We start from the raw sequence: 23,362 nt of genomic DNA, 5'->3' as shown, positions 1-23,362 counted from the left end.
AAAAAAAAAAAAAGAAAAGAATTTGAAAATAGGCCCACTGGCAGATATGGAAAGACACAAGGTGCAGTATTATTAACAATGTTGTAAACAGGGGTATAATTTGGGCGCGTCTGTGGCTCAACAGAGTAGGGCGCTGGCCCCATATGCCAGAGTGGTGGGTTCAAACCTAGTCCTGGCCAAAAACTGTAAAAAAAAAAGGGGGGGTATATTTTATGACATGTGAAGGAAAGAAACACTGTCATTTATTGATGGAGTATGCAAGAGAGGATAAAATAAAGGCTGTTTGCCTAGAGAAAAAAACCTGTGGGACAGACCATTAAAACACAGAGTTCTTATAGCATACCTGTGAGCTCTGAGAATCCAGCCCGACACCAACCTCTTCAGTCTCCCCTCCCATCACATTCTCCAGTTCCCCGGGAGTGTGCCAGCCCTCAACCGGAAGTCCCTTTCCCTTCATTCCCACCACAACACCCTCTCTCATCTTTCAAGGCTAAGTTCAAATGCCATGCTGTCCTTGAAGTTTCTCCTCCTCACCCACAATTGGGGATTACACTCTCCTCCTTCACCCTCCTGCTTGTCTGTAATTTCACTGCAGTGTTTTTTTTTACAATACCGTCATGTCATAGTGTATGTTATGTTTTCTTCCCCTCATCACCACTGACGGAGCTGCTAGGCTCTGTTTCACTTGCCACCACCTTCGCCTCTTCTCTCCAGCCACACCACGTCCTGTCTGCGTTTTACTTATTTTTACTTTCTCCCACTCCACCCTGATCTCCTAGGAGTGCTGAGCGTAATGTTTTATGCAAAGTAGGCATACAATGAATTTAATGAACCTCAAATTCCGACTAAATTTCTTAATATTAGAAGATGCTAAAGGGAACCAAAGTATGGCTTATAGAATATTTAATTTCCAAACTCAGACTATCTATATAAGGTTTCCACTCTAACTTTCGGGTATAACTAGTTCTCTTTTACTTTTCATTTGGTGAGATTTATTGAAACCATCTGTGCTACACTGATGATTTATTCTTGAGAACCAAGAGAACATCTTTATAAATATTCCTCTGGTTCAACACACTTGTCACTTCATCCCCGGAGTCTGACATCTGTCACTCTCTGAGATGATGATTTCGTGCAGTGTCAGATCCCAGCTACACAGATACCCTGGGTCTGGTACAGCCTCAGCGTCTTTCCCACTTCGTCTGCTCCACCTACAGCTTAACCTCCTGATGGAAGGATCATGACCTTGTGCTCCCACCATGACCTATGGAAGGTCTCCAAAAAGGTTAACCTAATGAATGCCGAATCACTATCTTATAAAAGTAAATCATATTATATCTTCCCCCTGATTAGACCCTCTATAAGAAGACTTACCTAGTTTTTCAAAACCAAATGCATAAAAATGTGTGTGTATGGGGCTGGAGGACTTAAAGGCCAAGAGTTTTAGACCAGCCTGGGCAATACAGAGAGACCTATCTCTTAAAAATATATGAAAAATTAGCTGGGCATGGTGGCATGTGCCACTCAGGAGGCTGAGGTAAGAGGATCACTAGAACTCAGTAGTTGGAGGCTGTAGTGAGCTATCATCAGGCCACTGCACTCCAGCCTGAGTGACAGAGCAAGACCCTATCTCTATTAAGGCAACCTCAAACTCTTAGGCTCCAAAAGCCTCTTGCTTCAGTTTTTCTATTTTTAGTAGAGACAGGGTCTCACTCTTGCTCAGGCTGGTCTCACATCCACTAACCTCAGCCTCCTAGAGACTAGGATTATAGGTGTGAGCCACCTCACCAGCCCAGTGGGCCACGTTAGGATTCTTATTTGAACAAACAAACTAAGACTTTTTTGGTTTTGCAATTAAAGAAACTTGAATGTGAGTGGATATTAAGTATTAAAGATTTATTACTAATTTTTGAAAATACAACAACATTATGGTTATGTAAAAATTGCTTTTGTTATTTTTGAAATGCTTATTGAAGTGTTTAGGGATTGGCTTTAAAATACTTTACCAAAACAAGGGTGTGCATGTGCATGCATGTGTGTGCGTGTGCATTTGTGTGTGTACATGTCTGTGTGTATGCAAATTTGTGTGTGTGCATGTCTCTGTGTGCATGTGTATGTGTACGTGCGTGTGTGTGTGTTGAGAAGACAGGAGAGACTAATACTGAACATAGCAAAATGGAGACAGTGTGAAGGCCAGTAACAGGGACACATGGGGTTTCTCAGCACTTCCTACTTTTGTATATAGTTGAAAATTTTTATGGTAAACTTGTAAGAAGTAGGATTATTGGGAGAAATTTATGACGTTAACATTAGCCTTCTGGAACATATTCTGTAGGCTGTCATCTTCTGTGGATCAGAGACAGCAGTTGAGTGACTGCCTTCTCAAGTTCCTGCAGGATCATGGAACATCATGTGCCACAGCCAGGAAACAAATTCATTTAGGCTGAGAAAGACTTTTTAACTAATGTTTTCATAAAACTTGGGCTCCAAATCCTTTTTACCATGTTTTGTATCACATGTCCACTGATTTGGCTTAATAGACAAGTATTGATTTATTTGTCTTACTTTTTTTTTTTTTTTGAGATAGAGTGTTACTATGTCACCTGGGGTAGAGTGCTGTTACATCACAGCTCACAACAACCTCAAACTCTTGGGCTTAAGTGATTCTCTTGCCTTAGCCTCCCAAGTAGCTGGGACTACAGGTGCCCGCCACAACACCTGGCTATTTTTGGTTGCAGTTGTCATTGTTGTTTAGCAGGCCCGGGCTGGGTTGGAACCCGGCAGCCTCAGTGGCTGGTGCCCTACTCACTGAGCTATAGGCGTGGAGCCCTGTCTTACATTCTTTATGATTAGACTTGGTTCAATACAGCATATTACTATTATACCCTTAATAATATTATTGTTTCATATATAAATGTATTGATCAACTTATGTCCTAAATTTTCAAGTAACTTTACAAGAGATAATTCAGTAAAATTCCTGACCTTTGGCTCGGTGCCTATGGCTCAAGTGGCTAAGGCGCCAGCCACGTACACCTAAGGTGGCGGGTTCAAATCCAGCCTGGCCCCACCCAAACAACAATGACGGCTGCAACCAAAAAATAGCCGGGCGTTGTGGAGGGTGCCTGTGGTCTCAGCTACTTGGGAGGCGGAGGCAGGAGACTCCCTTGAGCCCAGAAGTGGGAGGTTGCTGTGAGCTGAGATGCCACGGCACTCTACCCAGGGGGACAGCTTGAGGCTCCTGTCTCCAAAAAAAAAAAAAAAGAAAAGAAAAAATTCCTGACCTTTGCCAGAGGGCTGCGTCTCTGGTGTTCCACGCTAAATTAGAAATTGGTGATGGGAACACTGACTATGGCACCACCGCTCCACTTGGGTTTCTGTCTACCCGTCCTCGGGAGCATCAGTAACATCTAAACAATCCTCAGATCTTCTTAAGGATAAGTCAAGGGTAAAGAAAATGGGGTTTAGGGCCGGACCTGAAAGGAGAGCCCGGCACTGTCACCTGTGAGCTGAATAACCTCGAGCAACATCTTGATTCTTTCTGAGTTTCTGTTTCCTCCTACGTAAAATGGTTAAGAATAATATTTATTCCTAGTATTCAGAAAGGATTAAATTACATAACGTAAGTAAAGACATTGGGTGCAATGCCTGGTACAGGGCAAACACTCAGTAAATGGCGTAAATAAAACTCGATGTGAAGGGATGGCTAAAAAGTCTGGGTTAAAACATAGAAGAATCATTATAATAGAAAAGGAAAACCAGAGTAGCCCCCTAGCTTCCAACAATGGTTTCTTTGGGAGAGATTACGAGATGCACTCTCTTTTTACATTGAACGTTTCTAAAATGTTTGAATTTTTTTTAAAATAGAGACAGGGTCTCAGTCTGTCACCTAGGATGGAATGCAGTAGTAGTTCAATCATAGCTCGCTGTAACCCCAAACTCCTGGTCTCAAGGGCTCCTCTATCTCTGCCTCCTAAGTGGCTGGGACTATAGGGGTATATAATCTTGGAACTTTGGGAGGCTGAGGCAAGAAGATTCTTGAGGCTAGGAGCTCAAGACCAGTCTAGGCAACATAGCAAGATCCTATCTGTACAGAAATCAAACATATAAGCTAGGCACAGTGGTGCACCTGTAGTCACAGAGAAGGGGGGAGCTGAGGAGAGAGAATCACGTAAGCTTAAGAGTTTGATCCAGGACACCCCTCTCTCTTAAAAAAAAAAAAAAAGCAAGAAGAACCCCCTGCTGACCTAGAACATCTGTCCTGCACTATTGTAAGAAATACACTTACCTCGTGGTAGATGTTATAGAAGCTTAGCACTCCCTCATTAAGAAATAATGCAAGCATATTTCCCTTTCCAGAACTCAGACACAATTCTCCAGTCAAAGCACTATTTTGTACCAAAACCCAAAGCAATCATGATACGGTACTTTGCTCACCAACAAATAATAGCTACACAGTTACAATAACCTAAATGTAATTATTAATGAAAATTGTAATAAATAGGAGGATAAGGGGAGGACATGGAATAATGGCAGCAGTAAAGACTAAATTGTCATCTAGTTAATCTTGCCAAAGATATTGTTTAAAGTTGATAAATGAAAAGATTCGTATAGGCCCATTATTTTTAACAGAGAGGTAAATGTATAATGAAAAAAATGAACAAATAAAAAAGATGAAAGTGGTTGTCTTTGGGCAATAGGACTGAAAAATGAAGGAAGAGGCAAAGAGCTGCTGCTCGTTGATGTAACTGATTTTTAAACCACACATTATGTTTTGTTTTGATATAATTAAATGTTTAAAAAATGTGCAAGAGAAATTAGATACAGGACTAGAATTCTTGTTCTTCTCCAAACATATTCTCCTCTATAATTCAAGTGTTACCTTTACTACAACTCCAAAAGGGAACTGATCACATCTTAAATGAAGCTAATTCTGTGTACTTTTAACAACTATTCTTCTTTTTTGGTAAGGGAAGAGTATAATAACGTTTATTGAGAAAGAGATGGGTGGCGCCTGTGGCTCAGTGAGTAGGGTGCTGGGCCCCATATACTGAGGGTGGTGGGTTCGAACCCAGCCCGGCTAAACTGCAACAAAAAATAGTTGGGGATTGTGGTGGGCGCCTATAGGCCCAGCTACTCGGGAGGCTGAGGCAAGAGACTTGCGTAAGCCCAAGAGCTGGAGGTTGCTGTGAGCTGTGACACCACAGCACTCTACTGAGGGTGAGAGTGAGACTCTCTCTCTCTAAAAAAAAAAGAAACAAAAAAAATAAAAAGAGAAAGAGAAACAGGTTTACATAGTGAGAGTGAGATATAGTCTTTAGGAGCAAGTTGAGTTTGCCATAGACAGACCTCATTATTGCCATCAAGAAAAGGTAAGGAGGCCTTTTAACAACAGTTTAGAACTGAGCCGTCCTTGAAAGGAAGCCATGAGCCTACCCCTTGAGAAGCATGAACAGGATGTGGGGGTGAGCGCTGATGTACTCCACAGTGGGGCTCCGAGCGCCTATCTGTCTTCTGAGAATGTTGTTAAATATCTGGGTCACATCTTTTTTTCCCTGTTAAAGAAACAAATAACAATTACATTGTACATTGTAGATTTTAAATAGGTGAATTACATGGTCTGTCGTGCACATGGCATGTATACATATATACACAAACAGAAACAGCACCATCCTTTCTAATGGGCAGAGGCATTTGCTCTTTTCAGATCTTGACAAGTGCTTTCAGAGGCACAAAGTGTACAGCTCCCGACCACAGGCCGTGCACTGCGGGAATCTGACCAATTAGAAGTCCACTTCCCACATTAGCACATACAAGTGCACAGAGAGATATAAATAGTGAATAAGAAGGAAATGAATTCTTGATATTTTTACCTCCTAGCTTTATTCAAAAGGAAAATTATAATTTATATTTTTAATGTTCATAAGGAAGGAAAATAGACAAAACAAAGATTTTAGTAAAATTCAAGTTAGAATAAAATTCCCTTTTCTTAGATCTATTGCCTAGTAATTTTTTCCTTTACTTTGTCACTTTATTCAGTCATCTTAAACCTTGGTGCCTCCAAAAAAAGGGAAAAGAACCCAAGTTGTACATTAGATGGATATTTGACCTTGGTGGTCGTAAGAAATCATATCTAGTCTAGATGGACAGAAGGGACCATTGAGTCAGTCACCAGGGACAGAGGAACTATACAGCCAGTCATGCCCGGGCTTCTCAGAGTCCTCATGGACTGGCCTTCCACGGACCCTACAACCTGAGTCCAGCCTGGTGCTCCAACAAGCCCTGGACTGGACCTGAGCAAGTTACATGGAAAATAAGTAAAGGATGACACCACCTTCTCAATCACTATGGCCCTGGTCCTGACCTTCATCTATCAACTGACCTATACAACCGCCTGCCTCAGTTTCTCTTTGCACTTCAAAGCATTCTCACTCTGCAGAGTGAGCTCGCTAGAAATGCAAACCTGACCACACATCCTCCTCCCCTAAACTCCCCAACACCTTCCTTTGACTTAGAAAAAAGCCCAACGCTTTTCATGCCGTGGCCCTTGCCTACTTCTCCAGGCTCATCTGCTACCTTTCACTTTCCAACTTCCACTTCAGGTACTATGTCCTCCTCCACCACCCCCTTCTACCCCATCGAAGCAGCAAAGATTCGTTGAGCGCTGACGCTGTGCCAGGCACTTATGCCAAGAGCTTTACATGTGTTTCCCAGTCTTTACAACAACCTTATAATGTACATATTCATAAGGAAACAAAGGACTGGTGAGGTTGCCTTACCCAGATGGCAGGCAGGAGACCTAGGACTCCAACCCAGGCTGATGGAATCCAGAGTCTGGGTTCTTCACCATCATACTGAAGTGACTGCCTGTACTCAACACAGTACACTGAAGTGAAAATTCTGTCTCTAACTCCTCATTGCACTATTAGCTCACAGAAAGACAGGTCATATTTCAAAGTCCATATCAGGGCCCAGAATACAAAGTCAGAAAATTAAGTTTGCAAAGTGATCCTATAGAAAATGCTACATACTTCATTACTGAATATCACTACCGTCACCAGATGGCCACAGGGAGGGCAGGCTTTGAAGGTGACCATAGTTGTTTTCAGCAATGAGGTACGTAGCACTCTCTCTAGGAGGACTTCACAAACTTCTTACCTTGTGTGCTAGGCACTTGGTAAGTATTTATTGAACTGATTCATTACCTTAGAGGCACAACCAGCTATATATCCTTTATCTCAAACATGGGCCATCAATCCCTCTTATCTAAAGGGACACTCAAACAACTAAGACCCCAAATGAAGACCAATAAGATTATTCAATTAATTAATCAATCTTAAAACTACACGTCATATAAAATATGAAATACACATCTACTGAAAATAGTAATAGATAGAAAAAATTCTAGAAGAATATCATTGATCTTATAAAAAATTAGCTTTGAATAGATTATAGACTCAAAACACAAGACTACAAAACTTTCAGGAAAAAATAGAAAAAATTTTTCATGATCTAAGGCAGGGCAAAAACTTCTTAGACCTGACACTAAAAGCATAATCCACAAAAAGAACAAGTAATAAATTGGGCTTCATAAAAATACAAAAATTTTGCTCTCCAAAAGATCCTGTTAATAGGATGAAAAGGTAGGCTACAGACTGGGAGACACTCCTGCAAGCCCTATTTGTGAAAAAAGATTACATGTGACATGCATGTATCTAGAATATAAGTGAAAAAAAATTCAAAACTTAATAGTGGGCTCAGCGCCTGTGGCTCAAGTGGCTAAGGCGCCAGCCACATACACCTAATGTGGTGGGTTCAAACCCAGCCCAGCCTGCCAAATAATGATGGCTGCAACTAAAAAAAATAGCCGGCCGTTGTGGCAGGCACCTGTGGTCCCAGCTACTTGGGAGGCGGAGGCAGGAGAATCGCTTGAGCCCAGGAGTTGGAGGTTGCTATGAGCTGTGATGCCACAGCACTCTACCCAGGGGGACAGCTTGAGGCTCTGTCTCAAAAAAAAAAAAAAAACTTAATAGTGTAAAAAATTAAGAATCCAATTAGAACTTGGGAAAGATACAAAGAAACATTTCAACAAAGAGGATATACAGATGGTAACTAGACCATAAAAGATGTCTGGCATCTTCAGCCATTAGGAATCTGCAAATTGAAACCACAATGAGATATTACTACATGCAAGTCAGAATGGCTAAAATTAAAAAACAGCAACAACATCAAATGCTAGTGAGAGTGAACAGGAACTATGCTCATACATTATGGTGGAGATGGAAAACAGCACAGCTAATCAAGAAAACACTGTGACTGTTTCTTAAAGAACCAAACACACAACTAATAATCACAACAGGAACTGCACTCTTGACATCTATTACAGAGAAATTAAAATTCATCTTTACACAAAAACCTGGTCATGAATGTTATAATAGCCAAAAGCTAGGAATGACCCAGAAATCCTTCAACAGGTAAATGGTTAAACCAACCAACTGTGGTCCATCCACACTCTACAGATAATTGCTCGGCAATAAAAAGGACAAGCTATTGATGCAGACATCAGTGAGAGGAGCCTGGAGGAATTATGCAGAGTGAAAGAAGGTTACATACTGTACGGTTCTATTTACATTCTTGAAATGGCAAAATTATAGGAATGGAGAACAGACTAGTGCTTGCCAGAGGTCAGGGAGGGGGTGGTGATGGAGCTGAGGGATGTGGGTGTGGCCATAAAGGGTGACTAGAAAGACCTCGGTGGTGATGGAAATGTTTTATATTTTGACTTTATCAGTGTCAAGATCCTGGTTGTATTGTTGTTGTATAGTTTTGCAAGATATTACATACATCAGCACTGTAGAAACTAGGTAAGGTACCTCAGATCTTTCTGTATTATTTCCTAAACCTGAATGCCAATCCACAATTATTTCAAAATAAACAGGTTAATTTTTTACAATCAATATGTTTAGAACTGGGCATGGTTAAATAAATTATGGTGTATCTAACAGGTAGAAATAAGAAATTGGAACATCAAAATGTTGGCAGTGGTTAGATATAAGAAACATCGACAGTTATCCATCGTTTTCACTTTATTTCATGGAGAGAAAAAAAGAGAAAAGTGGAAATAAAGGAATAAGAGAGAAGAAAGGAGAGAGCAGAGAAGAAAAGAGAAGGAATCATGAAGGAAGAAGTGAGAACTGAGGGGAGAAGAAGACATAGAAATAAAGAGCAGGTAAGCAGGAAAGAAGAGTATATATTTTCTTTTAAGAAAAAACATAAGGTCAGACACCATGGCTAACGCCTGTAATCCTAACATTCTGGGAGGCCAAGGCAGGTGGATCACTTGAGCTCAGGAGTTCAAGACCAGCCTGAACAAGGGCGAGTCCCTCTCTACCCCGAAAATAGCTGGGTGTATGGTTGCTGCTGGTAGTCCCAGCTACTCAGGAGGCTGAGGTAAGAGGATCACTTGAGGTTGCTATGAGCTGTGACACCATGGCACTCTATCAAGGAAAACAAAGTGAGACTCTGTCTCAAAAAAAAAAAAGAAAAAGAAAAAAAACAAAAACAAAATGCTAACTGCTTGAGATGAAAGATACCCTAACCACTCTGATTTGATCATTATACACTGTATGCTTTGATAAATATGCATAACTATTATGTATTCATAATAATTAAAAATAAACATTAGGAAAAAAGAAAAATAGTATACCAAACTTCAAATTTTAATTTGCCTCCACAATTAGGAGATGATACATATCTTTATCAATTTCAGGATCAGTTGCTCTCATAATTTTAAAATACTAAAAATGTTCATTATATAAATTTCATTTATACAGATGTTAGAGACTATATGTGTTATATAAAAGAATTAAATATAAGTGAATTTTAAAATGAAAGAAATCATTTGTTTTGTTCAAACCTTTCTAGACTCTACAGTGTAAAACCGTAGAATCAAGATCAACCTTCTTTGAGATGCCATATGAGCGTGTTTTTTGTACTTCCCAGTAATATGCCACAAGCACATTTCTATACAGCATTCCAGTAAAGAGATGAAGGTCCACAGAACTCTATCCAACTTCTACACAGAGGAAAACATTCTTCTGGTTCATTAGCAAACATGTGCAAAGGCAAAGGAAGCCTCCTGCAGATCAAGAACACAAGTGCTGCTACCAGGCACTGCTTCCCAAAGCAGAGGAAGGATCAGAATGGAGAAGGTTCCAGAAGACTGAAGCGGGTAGAAGAGGGCAAATGGTTTAGTTCTGCGTGACCTTTGTAGCTATCCACTCATCACACTAAATCTCAATGGAGAGAAACCTTCACTCAACCTTCAGGCTTCCAGATCCTCAAACTCTGGACCTAGAATGGTCATAAAAAAGAAAATAATAAACTCTCAAAACATTTTTGGTAATAAAAAAGCAACATCCAGAAATAACCAAAAGTGATTAAAATTAGCTGGTAATTCTAAGATTACACGCAATGTAACTGATCCTATCCACACCTGAAGAGGCATTTGTGCTTGCTGGCAAATTCAAAAAAGGTCAGCTTTAACATAAGGTGCTGTCAGGGGTGTCCAACCTGTTTTCTTCTCTGCTGCATGTTGGAGTAAGTGTTGTCCTGGGCCACACACTAAATATGCAAACACTATTGAAAACTAATGAGCAAAAAAGAAGGTCTGTGCGTAGTTTTCATGACATCCACCGCCCAGGTAAGCAAAGGAAGTACCCAGCTAAAATCAAACAAGGAAAGAGAAAAGGAGGGAAGAGCGGGTAGGGCACAACAGTCATAGCAATCAGAAGCATCTGCTCGTGAAAATCATCCTTACTGGGCGGTGCCTGTGGCTCAGTGAGTAGGGCACCGGCCCCATATACTGAGGGTGGGTTTGAACCCGGCCCAGCCAAACTGCAATTAAAAAAAAAAAAATAGCCAGGCGTTGTGGCAGGTGCCTGTAGTCCCAACTACTCAGGAGGCTGAGGCAAGAGAATCGCCTGAGCCCAAGAGCTGGAGGTTGCTGTGAGCTGTGGTGTGCCACGGCACTCTACTGAGGGTGACAATGAGACTCTGTCTCTAAAAATAAAAAAAAATCCTACTGACTATGCAGATGAGAAATGGCAAATGGGAAAAAAGAGGGCAGAGATCAAAAAACACCCACTTTATAATACAAGACATTGATTTGTATATGGAAATGAAGGGGTTTTTTTTGGCTGGGGCTAGGTTTGAACCCTCTACCTGTGGCACATGGGGCCGGCGCCTACTCCTGGAGCCACAGGCGCTGCATTGATTTGTATATAGAATATACAAATATATAAAGAATTCTCACAATTCAACAACTGAATGTAACAGGGACAAAAGCTCTTAAGAGACTCTTCATGAAAGGAGAGACACGGTAGTAAATAAGCACATGGAAGGTGCTCATCGTCACTAATCACTAAGGAAATGCAAATTAAAGCCACTATGAGATCTGCAGTGTCACTAACTCCTATAAGAATGGCTAAGATGGCTCGGCGCCTGTGGCTCAAGTGGCTAAGGCGCCAGCCACATACACCTAAGGTGGCAGGTTTGAATCCAGCCTGGGCCCGCCAAACAACAATGATGGCTGCAACCAAAAAATAGCCGGGTGTTGTGGCGGGCGCCTGTGGTCCCAGCTACTTGGGAGGCTGAGGCAGGAGACTCGCTTGAGCCCAGGAGTTGGAGGTTGCTGTGAGCTGTGATGCCATGGCACTCTACCCAGGGGGACAGCTTGAAGCTCCGTCTCAAAAACAAAAATAAAAACAAAAACAAAAACAAAGAATGGCTAAGACAACAAACAAAAGTTGACACCACCCAACAATTCTACTCCTAGTTGGTATTTATCCAAGTGAAATGAAAACCTATGCTTACACACACACGGTGGTAATGGCTTTTTTCTAATTGCTAAAAATTAGAAGTAAGTCAGACCGCTCTCTAGTGGGGAACTGAAACATGATCTGTGGACTGACACTCAGCAATGCAAAGGAGCAAACTCCTGATACAGGACAACAGTGTGGGTGGATCGCCAAGGCATTATGCCTCCTGAAAGAAGCCAGGCTCAAAAGGTTACACGTACAATTCTGCTTAGCCGATCTTTCTGCAACAGCAGAAATACAGGGATAAAAAACTGATCAGTCATCGCCAGGGGCTGGGAGTAGGAAAAAGAGCTGATTACAAAGGCCTGGGAGGATTCTGAGGAGTAATGGAACTGTCCTTGAACAATGCACTAAAAAGAGGGACCTAAGTTACTGCTTGTAATTTACAGTTTAATTAAAAAATAAAAACTGTAGTCACTGAAGTAAGGGGCCTCCCTGTTGTTACTGATGTGTGCACGTGCATGGTGTGCATGCAGGGAGATGGATGGAGACAAATGTCTGTGCTGAATTTCAGTAGCAGGATTAGACAGGTAAGCGTAGTCTGTTGCTGGGGACTCAGATCCAAACTAACCTAAAATATCATATTTATAGATGTTGGGAAAGATTTAGGGAATTCAAGCATAGGATAGCTCATAATTAATTGCTCTCAAAAAGTTTTAAGTGGAATAAAATTTAAATATTACATGAACTCCATGGGGGGATGCTCCCCCTGCCATCTCTTTAACTCTTCTGTCTTCACAGCAGGCTGGCTGCTTCTGCTTCTTTAGCCCCCCTGGTTAGGAAGCCTGGCCACTAATGGACAGACTACTTTTAACATCTTTAGCTCCTGGGTGGAAACTAGGGTCCTGTCTCAGTTCTAATTCCAGAACTCTTGCAAAAAGACCCTGGCGCTGCCTTGGTCAGATGTCCACAGGAAGGTCAGGCAGGCAGCTCTGTGCTGGGCAAGGTGTCACATGGCCTGAGGATTGGGAAGAAGGGAGCATTTTCCAGAGAGCAAAGGGACAGGGCAGACGAAATATTTCACACATACACATGCTATGGGCAGTCTGTATCCTACTGCGATTACAATCCCTAAAATGTGTGGCACAGTCAATTTAAAATGATCACTGTCTTAATTTTATTACGAACAATTAATAGGTTTCACTTCTGATTAAGAGCCTGATGTCAAATACCATTTTTAATCATCCATATGTTATGTACTTTGATAGGATGAAGGCTTTTAAAGCTTATATTCATTAATTTTAAGAGGGCAGTAGGTTAATAATGACGTAAAATTCCATTTGCTATAATATAATATTTCCTCGCCTGAGACTGTAAACTCTTTAATTTGTTTAAGGATGGGCACAGCAGAATATATAAACAACAAAATAGAATCGGGACCAAATAAAATCAACTAGAATCAATGCCCTATACACACAGCAAACCTTCTGAATTGCTAAATGCATAAAGTACAGTTAAAGTTTGTATTTTAAGGCTTTATGATTTCTGTCTCATTTTTATAGTAATAAAACCAAAGGATCACTTTAATCAGGGTCAGGGAAGGGAAAAATGATTTTAGAGGATGAATATTTTTAAAAACATAGGATAATAAAATGGCTTACTTAGAAGCTGATCATGGAGTGTTTGTTTTGCTGATTTTTTTTAACATAGCAATAAATAATCATCAGAGACTAAGTTATCACAGTGGAAACTTTTCTGCTTCTTTGAGCTGTTCTGTTATTTGGCCTGAGCAGCTGACTTTGCATCTACCCTAGTTTGGCAAGGCACACCTGCCTTTAAAATGATGAATGCATCAATGCTTGCATGCAATACCTTTTTATCCTTTGATCTCTTATGACACTGTGTTTCAAAACATCAAAGAGTCTAAAGCTGTGTCTTGGATAGTGGCCAAACCTCAAAAACTACAGTGCTGAGTTTGATCCTGAGCCCACAAAATCAAAAGTCTTGCACTCAGCCACAAGTCATTTTTTAAAAACCTCATAATAATATGTAGAAACAGTTCTTTTCTGTCAGCAATTTTAAGGCTTAATAGATTAGATAACAATTTATGGCTAAGTTATGAGATTTTTTTTAAAATCCAGAGGTCTACCTCCTAACCAGCCATTATGCATGTGACAGCAGGACCCTCCAGGATTGTCCCCACCCTAAAGGGCCACTTTCCTCTAGATTCCTGAAGGAGAAATGGGTTTGTCACACCGATTCCCAAGTTAGTCCCTGCCACCCAATCTATGTCATTCTGCTCAGGCACCATCACTGCTGTTGGCTGTGGGGTTCCAAATCTCTGCTCCCAGCTCTTTTCAATCCTGTTCACTGTCTTACCTCCTACAATTGATTATTTTCTCAATATCCTGTTTATCCGAAGTACAGAAAACCACTTCTCCTTCATTCAACATACATAATTAGCACATAGTTCCTCTATCAAAAGTTTAAAGCTAAACAAAGGGTAATTATAATGAATTATATAATTTATAGAAACTGCTTCAAATTGGTATTTGCATGTCACTCTTATTAAAGGTCCCTCAGTCTTCCTGGTCACTTTCTTCACAAGCTCCTTACTGTTGTCATAGTTCTAGAGCCCCCTCCTCCCCTCACTCCAAACCTTCCTCCTCTCTTTCTTCTGTTAACACTTCCTGCTCCCATCAACCTTAGACAGAGGGCAATTCTCAAATTTCTGTTATGTGACTATGTGAAAAGAATCTAAGGTCTTTTCTTTCAGGCACCACCAGACACTAACATTTCAAGCTAAAAAAAGGCCCATCAAAGTGTCTTCTAAACAAAAGTTTACTTTTTTCCTAAGGAATGTTCTACCCCCAGCTTATTTGGCAATAGCTGCAGCCCATCCCCAAAATAATAATTTTTCTTTCCTGTTGTGAAAACATACCAAAAGGTTTATGGCCAAGCGACTGTTGTGCTCTCTGAAGGAGCACCGTGAAATGAGATGATCCTTCAAAGTAGTTTTAATAGATAATTTAAAAAGTATCTATTAGATAATCTAAAAATAAATAATCTAAAAAATTTACTAATCCCTCAAAAGTGTCTTACTGATAGGTCTTAGGATATTTTCTTGTGGTCCACTTCCTTTATCTCTGTTCTGATTTCTCATTCTCATTCCTTCAACCAACCAACCAACCAATTAACATGCCCTCGAGTGGTAAACACAGTCCTAGCCACTCAAGATAATACCAACGGGGCTATCCCAGTGCGACCTATGAACCAGGAGACAAGAGGGTAGGGTTCTGTGTGCTTAGAGACGGTTTTGAAGTCAGGAGGAATTCTATCAAGCTGTTGCTAGTTTATGAGGATACTTTAGGCTTGAGAAGGAGAGTTGCTGCCCACAGGCTGCCCATCCATGTCTCCAGCTCACAGAGATACGTGGTACATTTCTGCAAGTAGCCAACTGTGCTAGCGATGCTCCCTCCTTCCTGTAGATATGTAATTGGAGGAATTCTTGAAAGTGAATTGTCCTAAATTTTTTCCTCTCTCTCTCTCTTTTTATTAAATCATAGCTATGCACATTAATGTAATCATGGGGTACAATGTGCTGGTTTTATATACAATTTGAAATTATTTTCATCAAACTGGTTAACATAGCCTTCACAGCATTTTCTTAGTTATTGTGTTAAGACATTTATATTCTACATTTAGTAAATTTCACATGTAAGATGCACCGTAGGTGTAGTCCCACCAATTACCCTCCCTCCACCCATCCTCCCAGCTGTCCTAAATTTTAAGAGCTTTTCATTCATACATGAATCATCCATTCAGCCAAGAAGTGTTTATTTATCATGAGCTCGAGGAGGACTGCTGCATCTGCTGAGCCCCACAGTCATTTATAGCTACGTTCTAGGCATCGAGTTCTATCAGCTGAATAAACAAAGGTAAAAACTCCCTGCCGGTTAATCATCACAATAACAGATCTTCATAACGATTGTGAGTCATCAGTTAAAGCTTATTATAGCTCATATATTATTCTGGAGGGGAGATAAATATAGAGGGCAGAGTCTTAAGCTGTTGCCCTGGGTAGAGTGCTGTGACGTCACAGCTCACAGCAACATCCAACTTTTGGGCTTAAACCATTCTCTTGCCTTAGCCTCCCAAGTAGCTGGGACTATAAGAGCCCACCACAATGCCTGGCTATTTTTTGGCTGTAGTTGTCATTGTTGTTTGGAGGGCCAGGGCTGGATTCGAACCCGCCAGCTCTGGTATGTGGCTGGTGCCCCAGCCGCTGAGGTACAGGTGCCGAGCCAGGGTCTATGCATTTCAACAAAGGGAAAGCCATACTCGACTTGTAACACTCGAGTCATGTTGACTTCTGCAGTTTCAAGCAGTGCTCTGTGTGATTTGTGTTCATCTTCTGGGGTTGGTATATATTGAGTATTACAATTTTGATACAGTCTCTTCCCTTCCTAAAATGTGTACACAGTTTTTGGTGCCCTCTGTATGTAATAGATTTTATTTTAAAAAGTAAAATAATCCACAAAAATAATTAACTCTGCATTTGAAGATTTAATCTCTAGCTATAAGGATAATTCAGATACTCAGAAAGATAGCTCTGACTTCTTTTCTCCAAGGATTCTAGAGAATAAAAAAAGCTTACCTGCTAAGGTACGACTCAATTTTTCAGTGATCAAACGTCTTAATTACAAATCATTTTTAAATAAACTTTCTCTTTAAATTTTTAATTCATGCTCAGTAAATCATTTAAAAGAAAAGAAACTTACACAACTGTTTCTGAATGTTCCACTTCTGTAATCTGAGCCAACGCTAATTATGACTGTGAGGCACTCACAGTTTCCTTCTGGGGTCCCCTCCCTTTTGCCTCACCCCTTGGAGAGCACTCTGAACCCACGATATCCTGAGAGTGCTCAAGGCTTCTCCAGGTCACTGTGCTGGACAACATTCGTCCCTGATCCATTCTTCAAATCATAACTATCGTAAGTCATATTCTTTCTTGCATTCAACTGAAAATTGGGCTCATCTCATAAACTAACTCAAAGAAACTTAGGAATAAACGGTGACAATAGCTTAATATATTGCTCAATGGCACATATCAAGTACAACAATTTTACTCATTTTCTCAGTAAAACAAGCAAAACAATAGGAAACTAATACTATATAGTAATATAGAAATATGACATAATCTGCTTAAGCTCAGGAGTTCCAGACCAGCCTGGGCAAGAGTAAGACCTCATCTCTACTAAAAATGAAAAACTGAGGCTAGAGGATCACTTAAGCCCAAGAGTTTAAGGTTGCTGTGACCTATGATGCCATGGCACTCTACCCGGGGCCATAGAGTGAAACTAAAATAAGGGAAAATAAGGGAAAGAAAGGAAAAAGGAAAGGAAAATAATGTAACCTAAAAGTAGGGAATCATTTTTGAAATGTATAGTCACTGACCAACTATATCTAAAACTTCAAAATAAATCAAGAGTTATAACAAAAACAAACCAGCTTACATCTAACTTGAGTTCTTTAGTTTTAGACAGGAAATAAAAATACTTCCTTGACTTTTGTATATATTTTGCATTTGTACTTAAGTGTTCTTATATGATGTGTAGATGTTTTTTAAATAATTGAATATTTAAAACAGTGCTATAGGCCAGGTGTGGTGAGTCACACCTATAATCCCAGCACTCTGGGAGGCTGAGGCAGACAGATGGCTTGAGTTCAGGAGTTCTTGACCAGCCTGGGCAAGAGTGAGACCCCATCTCTACTAAAAATAGAAAAGCTAGCTGGGTGTTGTGGTAAGTGCCTGTAGACACAGCTACATGGGAGGCTGAGGCAGGAGGATTCCTTGAGCCCAAGAGTTGAGGTTGCCATGAGCTATGATGATGCCACAGCAATCTACCCAGAGTAACACAATGAGATTCTGTCTCAAAAAAAAAAGGGCCAGGTACGGTGGCTCGCACCTGTAATCCCAGCACTCTGGGAAGCCGAGGCAGATGGATTGCTTGAGCTCACAAGTTTGAGACCAGCCTGAGCAAAAGTGAGACCCCATCTTTACTAAAAATAGAAAAACAGAGGCAAGAGCCCAAGAGTTGAAGGTTTCTGTGAGCTATGACATCACAGCACTCTACCCACCACTGACAGCTAGAGACTCTGTCTCAAAAAAAAAAAAAAAAGAATGCTGTAAGTTCATATCATTCCTATTTTACAGATGATAGAAAAGTTCAAAGAGGTTGTCACTGACTAGGAAATAGCAGGGCTGGGACTGTAAACAACTCTAGTTCCTAGCCAAGTGATGTTCTACTCTGCCATAGATTCTACAAACATTCATAATAACTAATTTTAAATTAACTTAAAAAATACAAGGAAAAAACACAGTAATACTATATTTTGATTCCACACAGAACTGAAGTTTTAAAAAGAGACAGGACCTCTAAGATGGGAAAAAAAATGAGCAAGCCAAGTAAAAGGAGAAAGAAAGAAGAGATTGTGGGCTGGAGCATGTCCAAGACAGACAAAGACACTGAGGGGAGGGGGCGGGGCAGACAGGTGCATGGAAAGCAAGGATGAGCTGGTCTCCTGGCCCTGAGGGGCCCTCAGTCCCCCTTCTGGCCAGCCACCTGACCACACAGCTCCTGAGCAGCCTGGCTCTGTGTTCCTCCTCCTTAGCTCCACTTGCCAACAATCTTCCCCATCTATTATGTCCAGAGAGCCACGGGCTAGTATTTCCACAGATTGCCAAAGCTCTGACCTTATCTTGGCCTAATCACTGTAATTAGTTTTTGTTCCATTTGTTCAGTGAATCAAACTAAAAGCTATTCACTTCAGAAATCTGTGTATCTCCTCTATCTCTGAGAACTAATGGAGAACCAAGCACTTACCTGATACTTTAAAAAGTACTATGGTAGAAACACAACAACAAAGCCAAACCAGGACCTTCAGCACCTCCTTAGTCAAGGCCCAAACTTGCCTATGTACATGTTTCACTTGAAAAAATTACTATTCTAAGTTAGACACACAATAGAGAATAAAATGCCTGTACATAGACATATGTTTCTAAGTTTTTGTTTCATTTAGTCAATTTCTTATTTAGATAAACTATATAATTGCTTTCAAAATTAGATGAAGATATTACATTGCTAGCACTTAACAAATTTCCTAAATTATTGGCATGACATTTTAATTGGTTTGGTACATACTGTGTGAATTTGAATCTCAGGTTAAGCTCTCATTTAATGGCAAATTACTTAGTAATTTTATATGATTCTTCATCTATAAGATGAGGCTCATACAGTATTAGCCAAAAAGGAGTTTTAAAAATTAAATTACTTGAGGCTCAGTGCTTGTAGCTCAGTGAGTAGGGCTCCAGCCACATACAATGAAGCTGGTAGCTTTGAGACCGGCCCAGGCCTGCTAAATAACAATGACAACTGCAACCAAACAATAGCCAGGCATTGTGGCTACTTGGGAGGTTGAGGCAAGAGAATTGCTTAAGCCCTAGAGTTTGAGGTTGCTGTGAGCTGTGACTCCACAGCACTCTACCAAGGGTGGCATAGTGAGACTCTGTCTCAAAAGAAAAAAAAAATAGGCTCGGCGCATGTGGCTCAAGCAGCTAAGGCGCCAGCCACATACACCTAAGGTGGCAGGTTCGAATCCCCAGCCCAGGCTGCCAAACAACAATGATGGCTGTAACCAAAAAATGGCCAGGTGTTGTGGCGGGCGCCTGTGGTCCCAGCTACTTGGGAGGCTGAGGCAGGAGACTCGCTTGAGCCCAGGAGTTGGAGGTTGCTGTGAGCTGTGATGCCACGGCATTCTACCCACGGGGACAGCTTGAAGCTCTGTCTCAAAAAAAAAAAAAAAGATAAAAGAAAGAAAAAAATAATTAAAGAAGTTGAGTGTCTGAAACTGTACTGGTGTATAGCAAGCACATAATAAATGTTACCTACTATTATTATGCTTATCAGCCATTAACTTTGCCACTTAATTGCATAAAACTATAGCATACAACTTTTTGCTCTTTCGTAATTAAGTTAAAGTGAGTGATCATAGAAGTTTTAAAAAAAAATCTATGGACAGCCACAATAAAAGAATGAAGCCAAACATTAATGGTCATGATATGAAAACTAAACAGCAGAGCTGTGAGCATCTTACAGATAGTTACCTCGAAGTCTATGAGCTGCAGATCAGCGATGAGTGTCACCAGCAGCCCGCTGCTGTAGAGTTCTTGTGCTAGCTGAGCTACTGCTTCTGTCGGGGGTTCCTTGTCATTTGTACCACACAGAATTTCCTTCATTGCCTGCAGTGATTTCGACACTTCTTCTGAAGCCTAGTGACCAAAAAGTATGCTAATATTTAAAACAATTAAAAATCCATTTCTTGAACCATTTTATTGATAGTTAAAGATCATTGTATAGTTATCAAACAAAAAACCATTTAGTAGGTCCTGCTTTTTTTACTTTGGAAAATGTTGCTAAAATTTTATTTATATAAAAAAGATGTCTAATATTTCTACTTAGTCAACATAGTTGAAATAATCTTCAATTAATACAAATTTTACTCTTGAAAATTAAATTAACAACAGTCTAAAGACTTATCAGAAGTTACTTATCTTTTTTTTTTTTTTTGGAGTCTTACTTTGTTGCCCTCAGTAGAGTGTCTTGGTGATCTAGCTCACAGCAACCTCAAACTCTTGGACTCAACAATCCTCTTTTGCTTCAGTCTCCTGAGTAGCTGCGAGTAGCCCACCACAACGCCGGGCTATTTTTAGGCATAGGGTCTTGCTCTTGCTTAGCCTGGTCTCAAAGTCCTGAGCTCAGGCAACCCACCCACCTCAGCCTCCCAGAGTGCTAGGATTACAGGCGTGAGCCACTGTCTCTGCCTAGTAGCCACTAATCTTTATAGAAAGCATTGTGTTAAGGTTTTTCAACATCCTTATTCTTCTGATTTTTAATGTGCTAGATATAAAATCATAAGTTGTCCAAACCTATGAACTCTGTCAATCCACTTGTTCTCCATACATCATCATTGCTATCTATAAAACTTTAAAAAATTCACCATATTTTAAATAGGCAAATCCATAGGGCAGAAAGTAGATTTGTAGGTGTTAGGGAGAGAGAATGGTTGCTAAGAGCCACAAGGTTTCTTCTTGGGGTGATAAAAATATTCTAGAATTAAATAGTGGTGATGCTTATCCTATCTTGTGAATATACTAAAAACCACTGATTTGCTGATTTGTACACTTTAGATAGAAAACCAGAATGTGAATTATATCTCAATTTAAAAGTTAAGCTAATACAGGTAGGAAAGGAGAGCTGATTTAGTTAAAAGTTTAATTTTCTGAATACTGTAATAGAAATATAGTTTTATTACTTTCAAGTACAGTACTGAAATCATTATAGATGAAGAAGAGAATGGGTAGAATAAGTCAAATTACATAAAAGTAACTCATAATTGTCCAGACACTTTTATGGTCTGACTGAATCAATTCATCCTGAATTTATTAAAGACTGGAAGCTTCTTAAATCGTGAGATATATCCCCAGAGAGGGCTTCAAACATATGCAGAGAGTAAACACTTTTGTGACCATTTTCAGCACCCCAGATGTCCCCCAGATGCCTCTTCTCCACGAACCTTTTTATATCTCTATGATAATCACGTCTTTGCTTCATAGTTTCATTCGCTATGCACGCATCCAAAACAACATCACTCGGTTGCACTGATTTTGCACAGTATGCAGTAGGACCTGCACCTTTTCCTGATCTGCCGCTTTTACTCAATACTGCTTTTGTGAGATTTCTCTCCACTGCATGGACACAGCAGTCACTTCATTTTCATTGCTCTGTATACTCTACTGATGGCTGCACCCTGACCTCTCTACAGGTTCTCCTGGGTCAACACTGGGCTGTTTCCATTGAGGAGTTTTGTGAACAATGATGTTATGGAAATTCTTGTACATTTTTCCTGGTGCACGTGTGCAAGAACATCCCCAGAGTTTAGACGTGAGAACAGGTACTGCAGGACACTGGCACACGCATGTGTTCACGTTTAACAGAAAATACTGAACCGGCTTCTAGAGCAGTTACATCAGCGAGTGAGTGGTCTCACTGATCTCCAGCCCTGTTAGCACTCACTAGGATCGGACCTTCTCATTTTTGCCAAGACAGAAGGTGTGTAACGTAGATTTAGTGGCTTTAAGGCCTGTTTCCTAATTACCAATAAAAATGAGCAATGTTTTTTTCTTTTCACTCTTTTGCCATTTAAACTCACTCCTCTGTGGAGATCATTTTTCTTTCTATTCAGGTCAATACTTGGCTCAATATTATAAAGTACAGGCAATCCTTGGATTACAAATGAGATAGGTTCGGCATGTTAGTTCTTAAGTTGAATCTGTATGTAAGTTGGAACAGGTACATTTATCTATCACCTGTAATAGCCTTTGTTCATACGCCAGATGTTAGTAACTCGGGGACTGCCTATGCTAGAAGGTTCTACCTGTGAGGAGTCTGTAGGGATCCATAGCTGATTGGAGGCTCTAGATAGTGAACCATGAGTTCGAGATGACAGACTAAATAATTATCAGGTGCATAAAACCTGAAATCAACCTCACTGTACTATGAGCATATCACAGACTAGACTCAGGATTCTCCATTAAGCTTTCATTAAGTCTCAGTCTTGGAACACATGTATTTTAATAACAATGTCATTGTTTCAGCTCATACCTTGTCTGTCTTCTTGTCTTGCTTTTCCAAAATGGCCAGGTTGTCTTTCAGAATTTTCACAATTTCTGCTGGATTTTTGTGTGATTTGCTGAACAAAGGCATTTTTTATGTAGAGAGCTCTTCTTCCAATGTGGAATGCTAAAAGCAAACAAATAAACTAATAAAAACCATAACTTTAATTTTCAACATGCTTAAATTATTACAACAGAATGTCTTATAAGTTTTCAATAATGTCACATCAGAGATTTGAAACATTAAAAGTGATTGAATTAAAATGAGTTTCAAGTTTTATACCAAACTTATTTAAATTTATATGTAAACATAAAATTTATTTTAATTTTTAAAAATTGTTGTTATTTTAGAGATAAGGTCTCACTCTGTCACCCAGGATAGGGTGCAGCGGTGCACTCATAGCTCACTGTAACCTCTAACTCCTGGGGCACAAGCAGTCTTCCTACCTCTTGGGTAGTTGGTACTACAAATGCAACACCACTATAACTAACTTTCTAAAAACATTTTTTCTAGAGACAGGGTATCATTATGGTACTCATGCATTACAGACGTGAACCAACAAGCTTAGCCATGTATAAAAAAGCTTTACATAAAAGTTTTCACTCAAAGTTTAAAATTTTCCGCAATAGAAATACAAGAGTTATACAGGAAATACTTTTAGAGAATAAGCTAATATTTAAAAGTAGATATTTTGGCCAAAGAGAGTAATGAGGACAATTATAAACTAAAACATGTAAAACACAAGTGGGATTAGGACGCATATACTCTTGGAAAGCACACCCCTAATGGCATCCTCAATAGCAACTGC

At 40.1% G+C, this 23,362-nt stretch overlaps 1 protein-coding gene across 1 annotated transcript in view; it reads right to left on the bottom strand.

The window, feature by feature from the left end:
* The window catches only part of CAB39L (calcium binding protein 39 like), a 55,887-nt gene extending 33,200 nt beyond the window's left edge, over positions 1 to 22,687 (bottom strand). Inside the window, exons 1-3 of the mRNA XM_023508080.1 lie at positions 22,543 to 22,687; positions 19,986 to 20,150; positions 5,436 to 5,554 (exon numbers count right to left, since the gene is read on the bottom strand). Coding sequence (XP_023363848.1) covers positions 5,436 to 5,554; positions 19,986 to 20,150; positions 22,543 to 22,644 — 386 coding nt within the window. The 5' untranslated portion in view covers positions 22,645 to 22,687. The remainder of the gene's footprint in view (positions 1 to 5,435; positions 5,555 to 19,985; positions 20,151 to 22,542) is intronic.
* Between the last annotated feature and the right edge of the window lie 675 nt (positions 22,688 to 23,362).

The sequence above is a fragment of the Otolemur garnettii genome, unplaced genomic scaffold (assembly GCF_000181295.1).
Source record: "Otolemur garnettii isolate 467f Iridium unplaced genomic scaffold, OtoGar3 scaffold00221, whole genome shotgun sequence".
Classification (NCBI taxonomy): domain Eukaryota; kingdom Metazoa; phylum Chordata; class Mammalia; order Primates; family Galagidae; genus Otolemur; species Otolemur garnettii.
Note: the sequence above shows the minus strand (reverse complement) of the source record. Positions and strands in the feature narration are given on the sequence as shown.